Source organism: Triturus cristatus, chromosome 4_1, assembly GCF_964204655.1.
Source record: "Triturus cristatus chromosome 4_1, aTriCri1.1, whole genome shotgun sequence".
NCBI lineage: Eukaryota > Metazoa > Chordata > Amphibia > Caudata > Salamandridae > Triturus > Triturus cristatus.
Genome location: NC_140585.1, coordinates 852,073,456 through 852,086,025, shown reverse-complemented (window position 1 = coordinate 852,086,025; position 12,570 = coordinate 852,073,456). Strand labels below are relative to the sequence as shown.

Sequence of the window (12,570 nt, the reverse complement as noted above, 5' to 3'; positions counted from 1 at the left end):
CGCGTTCGCCGACAAGTTTTTCCGATCCGGTCGTGTTCTCCACGAGATGTTGGATTGTTGGTAGCCATTTGCGCTGTCTTGCGACAGTTCGTGCCCGCAGTAACGTCATGCATCGTGCGATCACGTCTTTCTTCTCGCGATCATGCACCGCGAGACAAGTGAAAACAAGATGGCCGCGCCCGCGAGCAACCGCATGGGTAAGTTGGCGAGCCGCGACCACGCAGAAAATACCGCGAACGGGCGGGAAAAAAACTTCCGCATCTTCGCGATATTTCCGCTTGTTTGCGGAGATTTTTAACATTTTCGCGATAATTTGCGAAAGTGAATTTCGCAAATTCCGCCCACCTAGCGATGTGATGGAAAATCTGAAACAAGGGAATTTGATCAGGTAAACAATGGATTCACATGTAAGTTTAGATTTGATGGCAAGCCAGCACAAACTCGAATAGGAGGTATTTTTGGCGCTCCCTAATTACTTTAGCCATATTACCCAGGGTATTGTAACAACCAGATGAAGTAAATACCACCCCCTATTCCGACATACTCATCATCAGGATCCTATTGTGTCTTTTACATTCGGATTTGGAGATTTCAACAGCAATATTCTTGTGTTTTAAAACAGATTCATTGACGATCTATAGTGCAACTAACCCTTATAAAGACAGTGCTTATTTAAAATGAATCATCTATGCTATTACCTTTATAGCCCTACCATTCAAGCCGCACCCCTCCCTGGAGCAGGCACTCACATCTGGTTCAAGTACATTTCAAGATCAAGCGTGGTGGTCTGGGATTCTGATCCCCAATCTCCGCGGGTCTCTTTGTTGCATTTCCCAGCACTCTGCGACGGCACCAGCGCACATATAATCATTTGTGAGGGACCCCGGAGGTCTCATTTCTAGCCAAAGCTTCATTGAACATTCCAGGTCGCAGACCCTTTGCTACGTAATTATTAAAAATCAATAGTACTTTAAGCGCGCTCATCGCATCTTCCTAGCACAGCACTTGACTGCTGACACACAGCAGTCAGTAAAGCTCTTTGGAATTTCCTGCCATTTAATGAAGCGCTCCCCAGCTAAGCAGGGGGGGGGGGGGGGGCAGAGGGTTAGCTGCTCATTTATATATGAGCTGTCCAATTGTTCTTGTCATAGCTGGATGTAAAGCTCGGGATACCAAGTCCAACCTACTATCTCAGACTAGCTCTGCATTCTGCGCTGTGAAAACTGCTGTTTGCGCCATTTTATTGATGCGCGCCTTAGACGAGGGGGCAACAGTATTGCACACAGATTTTTAATTAACAAATATGCTGTCCTCTCATTGCTAGATCCTTAAACATATGTCTAATAGAAAATCCAGGCAGGAATGCATACTTACATTGGTCACTGATGCAGGACAAATATCGAAAGGTTCCCTGGGGTCCACTGCTTCCAGCTTCATCCCAGTCATGAATGAGTGGCTCCTCATATCAGCGTGATCCTGCGTGTGGGAAGGAAGCAACAGTGAATCACTGAAGGGTTCTCTTGGGAAGGAAGCAACAGTGAATCACTGAAGGGTTCTCTTGGGAAGGAAGCAACAAGTAACAGTGAATCACTGAAGGGTTCTCATGGGAAGGAAGTAACAGTGAATCACCGGAGGTTCTCTTGGGAAGGAAGCAACAGTGAATCACTGAAGGGTTCTCTTGGGAAGGAAGCAACAAGTAACAGTGAATCACTGAAGGGTTCTCATGGGAAGGAAGTAACAGTGAATCACCGGAGGTTCTCTTGGGAAGGAAGCAACAGTGAATCACTGAAGGGTTCTCTTGGGAAGGAAGTAACAGTGAATCACTGAAGGGTTCTCTTGGGAAGGAAGCAACAAGTAACAGTGAATCACTGAAGGGTTCTCTTGGGAAGAAGGTAACAATGAATCACTGAAGGGATCTCTCGGGAAGGAAGTAACAGTGAATCACTGAAGGGTTCTCTTGGGAAGGAAACAACAAGTAACAGTGAATCACTGAAGGGTTCTCATGGGAAGGAAGTAACAGTGAATCACCGGAGGTTCTCTTGGGAAGGAAGCAACAGTGAATCCCCAGAGGTTCTCTTGGGAAGGAAGCAACAGTGAATCCCCAGAGGTTCTCTTGGGAAGGAAGCAACAGTGAATCCCCAGAGGTTCTCTTGGGAAGGAAGCAACAGTGAATCACTTGAGGCTCTTTTGGGTAGGAGGTAACAATGAATCGCTTGAGGTTTTCTTGTGAAGGACGTAACAGTGAATCACTACAAGTTCTCCTGGGAAGGAGGTAACAATGAATCACCGAAGGGTTCTCTTGGTAAGAAACTATCAGTGAATCACTGGAGGATTTGCCTTCCATAAAGTTAAACTGAGGAGGCACTCAACATAGGCAAAGAAGTGAGAAAATGGAAAGACTAGAGAAAAGTCCACTTTTCAAAACTCAGCAAAGTTTTAATATAGGGTAAAATAATGTGAGGACTTGAAACACTTCCCCTGCATTTCCCCCCATTTGGCACAATTTATGTTTGTGGGGCTTCTGACATCAAAAGACCCCTAAAACTGCAAAACTGATGCTATTTAGGAACATTCCTGGCAAACCTTACTAGTGAGCTTCGATTGGTCTCATCACTCTACAGTCTCATGGGGTAACTTACCTTCACTATTTTGCCCATATCCAATTATGGCCCTTTGGGATACAATAGCTGTACCAAGGGGTGATGCGATCTCTACTTCTAAATTATATCCATTAAGTTGTGGTAAACAGTTCCCTTCATGTGTATGTTTTTAATTATTGTAGGTATTCACAAATATTATGTGCATGGCTATTACAATAACAATGACAAACATAAGAACAAGTGGAACGTTAAGATTATTCCCAGTTAACCTGTGTGCTTTATTAGGGTTACCCATGACTGATCATAAAAATGGTGAAAATTGGGTTACTGGTTGACCGCGGTGTGATCCCTTGTCAAGCAGCAAACACAATCCTAGTCAGGATAATGCACAAGCAAACCCCAAATTAACCTGTGCTCAACTCTTCGGTGGCTTGGCACAGAGCAGTCAGGCTTATTTTAGAGGCAATGTCTAAAGTATTCATACAACACTTCAAAAAGACAAAACACAACACAAAAAGATCTCATACCAGTTTAGAAAAATAGAGCAAAATTTTATAAATAATACAAGACCAAAACAGCAAAAAATCGAATCAGTAGAACCGGATGTATGACTTTTTAGAGAATAAGGTGAATATAGTGCCAAAAAGCACAAAGTGCTAATTCGGGATATCTGATCGCGATGGACGGGGTCAAATACAAACTTTCAGGCTTACCTCAATGGGGCGCAGGTTGGATACAGTCACCAGGTTAGACCTGCTGAAGTTTATCTTCGCAAGTTCATGCCAAGAGCCCTGTTCAAGTTGAAGAGGGCTGCGAGTATAAGGGAGAGTGTCACAGGAGGCTGCTGGCGAAGCACGAGGAGTCGGCCAGTGTTGCTAGAACTTTGTGTTGTCAGTCCTCGCAAGCTGTCAATGCTACAGTGCGATAAGTCGGGCTGTCAGTGTTTTGCACTTTTATTTGTGGTGCGAGTGACAAGGTCACAGTGCAAATGGGTCCGTTCGCAGTCATAAAGAGCGCAAAAGACAACATTTTGGGGTCAGGAACTCACTGCAGCTGGGTCCAGGGGCTGGTGCAGGATGATGGAGAGCCTTTTATGTCCATGAGGATCAGATTAGGCCAGCAGACCAGTCATTAGAGTCACTCTGGAGTCCCAGGTTCAAGATGAAGTTGCAGATCCAATTCTTCTTTTCCAGGCAAGAGAGCAGCAGGTCAGCACAGCAGGGCAGCAGTTCCTTCAGAGAAGCAGGTCAGCAGATTGGCAGTCCTTCTTCCTGGCAGAGTATCCACAGCTCCAGAAGAGTACTGTAGGGTTGATGTATAAGGGTCCTACTTTTATACTGTGGTGACCTGGTTCTGGGAGGTGAGGGAAGCTTCTATACAGTGGCTCTGAAGTGCATGGAACTACCTGTTTCCCCTTCCCAGGCTCTAAACTGGCTAAAGTGACAATGCAGGGCGATTAGGACCTTTGTGTGAAACAGAGCAAAGGCTATTCAGTTGTAAGTGGGGCTGTGCTCCGTTCTGCCCCCATCCTGCCAACAGATGGCCCATTCAGGCACACCGAATCCCTCTATTGTGTGACTGTCTATGAGGAATTCACAAAGTCTAAGACAGGCTATATGCACAAAGGGGCTAAAGGCAGGATAATGCCAACTTTCTAAAAGTAATAAGTATACAAAACAGTGATGGATGGAATGCTTGAATTAATCTGATTCACTGGTACACCCAGGGCTGCATACCAATCCATCGTTATTGTGCACAACATGCCACTTCAGTTTGGATCCAGCTCTATGCATATCAGTCTTGACCCAGCTCCATTAGGAACAGTCCAGCCCAAACTGCTGAGTCAGGTCCCCCACAAGCAATTCAGGACCGGTTGTACCCTAATTATGGGCTCATCAGCTAGGTACCAGTGACACAGTGTGGGTACAAACTGAGGTGACATGGTGTGCAAAATAATGATTGGGGAAACAACCTTTACTACGGTGCCGTAACCATGATTTACCTTCACAATGAATCCTTTACAACACATGAATTTTTATAGCGCATGCCTTTATCACGCATATTTTTGCGATTGTGCTCTTATCATACTTGCCTTTACCATGGAAATGTATGCATTTTGCTGGTAAGTGTATTATATATAAATGTTTATGTATATATACATATGTAATGAGGACAATCCAGTAGGGCATTCGCCCGATAAACCAGATCGATGAAGATCCCTTTATGATGCTCAATCTCAGTTTTTTAGTGCCATGTACTAAATGCCGTGACACATTTTGGCAGCCACTGACTGGTTTGATCACAAAGTGATCAAAGTGATTAAACCAGTGATCAAACCAGTCATGGTTTGATTACTGTGTGATCAAACCCCGACTGGTTGGTTGTTAGGATTTAGGGTGGGTGTGGGTTTTGGGGTGGCAAGGGTATTTTTAGGATTTAGGGTGGGTTTAGGTTTTTGGGTGGCAAGGATGATTTTAGGGTTGGTATAGGGTTTTCGGTGGCAAGGGTATTTTGAGGGTTTAAGGTGGGTGCAGGTTTTTGGGTGGCAAGCCCAATGTTAGGGTTTAGTGTGGGTTTGTGGGTGGCAAGGGTCATTTTAGCATGGGTTGTTTTTGGGATGGGAAGGGTATTTTTAGGGTTTAGAGTGGGTATGGGTTTTTTGGTGGCAAGGGTGATTTTAGGATTTACAGAGGGTACAGGATTTTGGGTGGCAAGGGTATTTTTAGGGTTTAGGATGGGTATGGGTATTTGGGTGGCAAGTGTATTTTCAGGGTTTAGAGTGGGTTTGGAATTTTGGGTGGCAAGGGTAATTTTAGGGTTTAGGGTGGGAGTGGGTTTTTGGGTGGCAAGGGTAATTCTAGGGTGGGGGCATGTTTTTGGGTGGCAGGGGTAATTTTAGTGTTTAGTGTGGGTTTGGTTTGTGGGTTGCAAGGGTCATTTTAGCATGAATATGTTTTTGGGATGGGAAGGGTATTTTTAGGGTTTATAGTGGGAATGGGTTTTTGGGTGGCAAGGGTGATTTTAGGGCTTACGGTGGGTACAGGATTTTGGGTGGCAAGGGTATTTTTAGGGTTTAGGATGGGTATGGGTATTTGGGTGGCAATTGTATTTTCAGGGTTTAGGGTTGGTTTGGATTTTTGGGTGGCAAAGGTAATTTTAGGGTTTACAGTGGGAGTGGGTTTTTGGGTGGTAAGGGTAATTACACGGTGGGTGCAGGTTTTTGGATGGTGAGGGTAACTTTAGGGTTTAGTGTGGGTTTGTGGGTTGCAAGGGTCATATTAGCATGAATATTTTTTTGGGATGGAAAGGGTATTTTTAGCGTTTAGGGTGGGTATGGGTTTTTGGGGGCAAGAGTGATTTTAAAGTTTAAGGTGGGTATAGACATTTGGGTGGCAAGGGTATTTTCAGGGTTTAGGATGGGTATGGGTATTTGGGTGGAAAGTGTATTTTCAGGGTTTGTGGTGGGTTTGGGTTTTTGGGTGGCAAGGGTAAATTTAGGGTTTGGTGTGGGAGTGTTTTTTTGGGTGCCAAGGGTAATTCTATGGTGGATATGGGATTTTGGGTGGCAATGGTATTTTTAGGTTTATGCTGGGTATCGGTTGTAGGTTGCTAAGGTAAGATATACCCAGGGCCAATATTGGCCTTAGGAGGGTGGCCACCTCCCATTAAAAACAAAAATAAAGGGGCCAACGGACCCTAACTGTAATGTCCCTGTAACCCTTGTTTTTTTCAGTGAATTTCTAAGGATTTTTAAAATTCAATTTGCTAACTATACTATTCCTGTTACCTCTGAAAAAACCAAAAGCTACAGGGACGTAATAGTTAGGCTCAGATTTCACTCGTACAAAACATCATCAACATGACATCATCCAGTTAGTGTAAGTATTTCGTAAACATTTGAGACTTAAAGATGTAGTCTAAGCTATTGCATAAGTTAAATTACTATTATTTCTGTACTACTGAGTGATACCATTTCTAGCACATGAGACCTGAGTGGTTGTATGACTGTCGGTATACGTGTGTAAGTTTCACCAACATGACATAGCCACCAGCTCCCAATTAGAAATTACAGCTTATTAACTGCAGTAAGGAATACCCAATGTTATCCTAAGAGAGGAGTAGGCCTCACAGTAGTAAAAAACTAATTTGTTTTTTTTTCACTACCAGGGCATGTAAAACCTAAAAGGACATGTCCAACCTTTTAAATTACACGGCACCCTGCCCTATGGGCAACCTACGGCATAATTGAGGGGTGATGTATATGTACTAAAAGGGGAGTTTAAGGCTCGGCAAGGGTGTGTAAATGCCAAGTCAACATGGCAGTTTAAAAATGCATTCAGGCTGCAATGGCAGGCCTGGGACATGTTTTACCGTGCTACCAAAGTGGGTGGCAAAAAAAGTGCTGCAGGCCTCTTGTAGCATTTAATTTACAGGCCCTTTGTATATGGTATACCACTCTACAAGGGACTTACAAGTAAATAACATATGTCAGTTGGGAGTAAGCCAATCAAACCAAGCTTAGGGGAGTGAGTACAAGGACTTTAGAAATGGTTAGCAGTGATAAAGTGCACAGAGTCTAAGGCCAACAAAAATGAGTCCAGTACAAATGGAGGAGATGAGGCAACAAGTTTGGGGAAGGGCACCCTAAGGCTGAGAGTTCTAACAAATATTTATTTTATGAATAATATCTTCAAGGTAAAGGATGTGCTGCCCACACAGGGCAGCTGGGATGAACCAACTAAACTTTTTCCTTTTTCTACAGGTCAGTGTAATGGGGCCTCTGCAGGATGTACCTGCCTGATTGCATGCATATGCCCGACCCTTAGTGCATTGTGGCAAGTGCCGTCCTACCCAGAAACTTCTCTAACAGGAAAAATCTTCCTGGATGGGATTTCAAACTTGAGAGGTGCACTGACATTTTTACCCAACTGACAAGGTAAGTCCGAACCTGTCCTGGAGTTAGGAACCACCGTACACTTACTCCTAACCGATCCAGGATATGAAACAGCAATTCGCTTGGAGATCTTTCTCTTAAAAACACTGAGCACAGAGTAAAGAGCACCACAGTCACAGAGCCAAGTGCAATGCATTTTACAACCCCATTATTGCATGTTCCCTCAACCACACAATTCAGCACCACTACTCCTCTACTGCAAGGCAGATAATTGGACCCAAAGTGGTCAACTTCTATCGCTGATTATCAGCAATCTAGAAAAGAAAAAAGAGTGACTGGAAAGTGAGGTCAGAGGGCGTAATTGACTCATACGTCTCATACGCCGACGATACCCAGCTGATCCTCTCCCTCACCAAGGACCCCTACACCGCCAAAACCAAACTCCACGAAGGAATGAAGGCCGTCGCCGAATGGATGAAGAACAGTCGCCTGAAACTGAACTCAGACAAGACGGAGGTCCTCATCCTCGGCTCCACCCCATCCGCCTGGGACGACTCCTGGTGGCCGGCCGCACTGAGAGCTGCACCGACACCCACCGACCACGCACGCAACCTGGGATTCATCCTGGACTCATCACTATCAATGATCCAGCAAGTCAACGCCGTCTCCTCCTCCTGCTTCAAAACCCTCCGCATGCTCCGCAAGATCTACAGATGGATCCCCACCGGAACCAGAAGGACGGCCACCCAGGCCCTCGTCAGCAGCAGGCTGGACTACGGCAACTCCCTCTACGCAGGAACCACGGCCAAACTCCAGAAAAGACTTCAACGTATACAGAACGCCTCCGCATGCCTCATCCTCGACATCCCGCGCCACAGCCACATCACTCCCCACCTGAGAGACCTGCACTGGCTCCCCATCGACAAGAGCATAACCTTCAAGCTCCTCACCCACGCTCACAAAGCACTCCATAACGCCGGACCAGCATACCTGAACAAACGACTCACCTTCTACACCCCGAACCGCCAGCTTCGCTCCACCAACTTCACCCTCGCCACCGTTCAACGCATCCACTGAACGACTACCGGCGGTAGGTAATTCTCCAACCTTGCCTCCAAGACATGGAACACCCTCCCCATCCACCTGCGACAGACCCAGGACCTGCTGACCTTCAGAAGACTTCTCAAAACCTGGCTGTTCGAGCAGTAGCAGCACTCCCACCCCCCTCAGTGCCTTGAGATCCTCACAGGTGAATAGTGCACTCTACAAATGCACTGATTGATTGATTGATTGACAAAAAATAATCAATACCATGAAGTACAAAATGCCAACTTCAGTTTCTGCAGCAGCTCTTCCAAACCGCAGCTGGTTGTACATATGCTGATTATTGAAAGCGATACAGCTGATAGATTGTAATTAATAACACAGTAATATTGATATGACATCAACTATTTATATGGGATGCACCACAAACTGAAACATCTCATACCGGTCAATACACTTCATGAATAATGGTTATGAAAAACATCAATGTGCGGATGGATATGAAACTAGGGGGTCATCAGTGAGTAAATATATCCTACACTCTCTTGAACAGCTGCTTGTAATTTACTCAGCAATTTTAGAACTATCTCTTCCTAACTTGCCGGTTCCAGCTTTTTTTTAAATGGCATTGCCAGTTAATTATTTTGTAATATGAGCTACTTCTATCTGAGGACGCTGGCTGGCGCCGTGCTGTGCCTTCCAGCATTTTGTGAAATGCCTTCCTGGCTAGACTTCATTTTCATTAGAACGGCCTGTGAATTGGATGCATGCTTGCAGTGTCCAAGTATGCATTCCTCATTAAATTACAAAGATAAATATTTCATTCCCTTAATACAACTCAAAGTGATTCAGTGAGCTCATCACATCGATTCAGTAAACTCTGAACTCTGTCCTGATCTCAACCGGTATTGTACAAAAGAGTTCAGCAGAAGTTGCGTATTTTTCGGACATTCTTTTGAAAACGCTTTATGGAGAAATGCTGTATTATCTCATTGTGAAAACTGAAACATTACAGGTCAGCGTGTTGCCATGTCACCTGGCATAGTCCCCCTGTTTTGTTGTCCGCCAGTAGAGTACGTTAAGGATATGGGGCACAACTTCATTGAGTTGAGCCCTCAAAGATAGATCAGTGGGTGAATGTGCTATGTGCCAAGAGTAATGTCGGACTTTTAAAGATCACAAGTTCTGAATCCCAGCACATCCATTCAATCTTTAAGCCTTACAAGGTCGATAAATGGGTAATCGCTCAGTAAAGCTAAATGAATTGCTATTTACACACGAACAAAAAAGAAATACAATTGTTACTATTAGTGACTGATATTGGTCTATCGAAATTACAAATTGTTCTTCCCAATCAAAACATGCGTTTCTGGCTACCAACATCGGTGGAGCCGAAACCCATCACTGTAGTACTTCTGAAAGCTCTTTTTTAGGTTTAGCACTTTACGTCTGGCGACAGGTTAGCTGCCAGACCTAAAAATGGTTGCAGTTTGTGCAAATTTCTCCAAGAGCAGAGTTCAATATCTTGTATTGCCGTATCAATCTAGGACGTGGGCCCTAAGTTCTGCAATGTTACACTGTGCTGCCAAATTGTGCTGTGGATTTCACTGAATCTCAGGATTTGCGTTAAATTCAATAGAGGCTCATGGCTTGGTTTGTTTCAGGACAATTAAATTGACTTAATACACTTATAAGAATAATCGCATTGATTCTGAATTGCTGCTTCATCACAACCAGAACCCTTATATTCTTATTTTGAAAATTACTAGCAGATTGGGTGTAATGCTTCTGACAAAAAGTGAATTGTGGGCAGTGTTTGTGCGTTACGTTTAATAGAATGAATGCACCTCCAGTCATTTTCATAAGTGCCTGAGTGAATCAATCTCGATCTCTCTCAATCTCTCTCTCTCTCTCTCTCTTTTCCAGAGGAAAAGCGTTTGGTGTTGCTAACTTTGGCCCCTTTGAGGAATCTCCACTGAACTTTCCATAAAGGTGCTACTTTTTGACTAGTTTGCGCTTCAAATGTGTCGGGTTGATCCATCGAGCCGGAGCCGAGAAAAAAGAAGGGGGTCCCAAATCACAAAATCCCCATGCATTTTCCATAGATTTCTTTAAGAAAGGCAACAGCTAAAACTGAATGAAAATCAATCTCAATCTCTCTCTCTCTCTCTCTCTCTCTCTCTCTCTCTCTCTCCCTCTCTCTCTCTCCCTCTCACTCTCTGTCTCTCTCACTCTCTCTCTCTCTCTCTCTCTCTCTCTTCCAGAGGAAAAGTGTTTCAGTGTTGCTAACTTTGGCCCCTTTGAGGATTCTCCACTGAACTTTCCAAAAAGGTGCTAATTTTTGACTAGTTTGTGCTTCGAATGTGTCGGGGTGATCCATCGAGCGGGGGCTGAGAAAAAAGAGGGGGGTCCCAAATCACAAAATCCCCATGCATTTTCCATAGATTTCTTTAAGAAGGTCAACAGCAAAAACTGCTGAACGGAATTACACTAGATTTGGCAGGATGCTAGATCTTGGTCCGCACACTGTGCTTTTGGAGAAATTAAGGTTAAAAAATAACTGTATATCTGGGCGGTTGGTTCCGTGAGAGGCTCGAGAGACTCTTGCGCGAGTGACAATTTGAAAATGGAAAGTTCTGATTGGCCCAGGGAGCTTTTTCCCCTGGGGCCATTGGGCTCCCACAGGAGCGAGCGCTCTGAATGGCTGCCAGCAACATCAGAAAAAGTTGCTGGCTGTCATTACATGACTCGGGGACTTAGTCCCCTAGTCTTGAAGTAAAAAATAAAATGTAATATAAGGTGCTAGGGTAGGGATACCCTGACCACTTAGGCTCCATGGGGGGGGGGCACAGAGGGACCCCCTGGGGCCAAAAACAAATTAATCATCAAAAATTGCTACATTTTCGAAGAACTCCTGTAGGATTGAAGAAGAAAAGAAATGGCGGCTGGGCCATAGTCATTAGTTATAAGTCTTGCAGAGCCCAGCACATGGGGCTGTATTTAATAAGGGATGGGGGGGTTGCATGGCCCTCCCTCCTCGAGCCATTAAAGGCCCTTGGGAAACACACCCCTCTGGATTAAATTTGCATGTGAGGGGAAGTGGGTTGCGTGGCTCCTCAGGGCTAATTTCAATAATAAACATAGTGGAACAGAAGACTGTGTGCACGAGATACTAATCTTTGTACATATGCTTGTTTTCCTTCAGAAGATGAGCTATCTGTAAAGTGTTCACCACAGTCTGAAGGCTGAAAATAGTACAATCTTTAGTGCCTTCAGAGCTTGGATATTTTAAGTAAATAGTTGCTCTTTGGACACATTTAGCATGGAGTGGACACTGTTGTTAGTAGATATTTTTTAATACTCCGTGGTGTATTTTTAATGAGAGTTTCACTGTCTACAAACAGTGTGGTACAGAGTAAACTCCCTCTGAAGAGTAAAAAGTGTTAACAGTACCCCCTTTTCTACTTATATCCACTTATTTTCTCAGTGTAGCCTGTCATGGGTTTGATACAGTAAAGACTGTCCATAGTAGGGCATTAGTTATGTAACAGGGTTCCGGTATCTGGAGGAACTTAGTATTCCTGAACAGTTCTATACAGATTGAACACCGTGTGCAGGATAGGATGCCCTTTCATCTGTGATTCATAGTCAAGATGAACGTGGCTACCCATGGAGTGTATGCTTGCTTTACCTATTAGGTTCATAGGTATGATAGCAGTAATGATGCTACATATTTTCTGAGCTACTTTGCACTTATTATTTATAGAGCAACGTGTAGAAAAGAAGTTTGGATCATGTCATGAGTTATGTCACATGTGAAGTCAAACAGTGCATGGCTGGGGTGCACATTTTAGTTAGCGCGGCTAAATATAACAGGTACAATTCTATGAGGTTTTTTTTAGTTCAAAACTTTAATGTTGTCACGGACATATTCACCTAACTATAACATTACTTTATAACAATACAACATTACTTTAACCTTTGTTTTTTTCGGTGAAAAGAAAAAAGAATGTATATATATATATATATATC

At 44.0% G+C, this 12,570-nt stretch overlaps 1 protein-coding gene across 3 annotated transcripts in view; it reads right to left on the bottom strand.

Moving 5' to 3' along the window:
* SFMBT2 (Scm like with four mbt domains 2) overlaps positions 1–12,570 on the bottom strand; it is an 819,725-nt gene that overhangs the window by 280,853 nt on the left and 526,302 nt on the right. For all 3 annotated transcript variants that reach the window (XM_085653540.1, XM_085653542.1, XM_085653541.1), the window contains one exon: positions 1,375–1,476. In XM_085653540.1, coding sequence (XP_085509666.1) covers positions 1,375–1,476 — 102 coding nt within the window. The remainder of the gene's footprint in view (positions 1–1,374; positions 1,477–12,570) is intronic.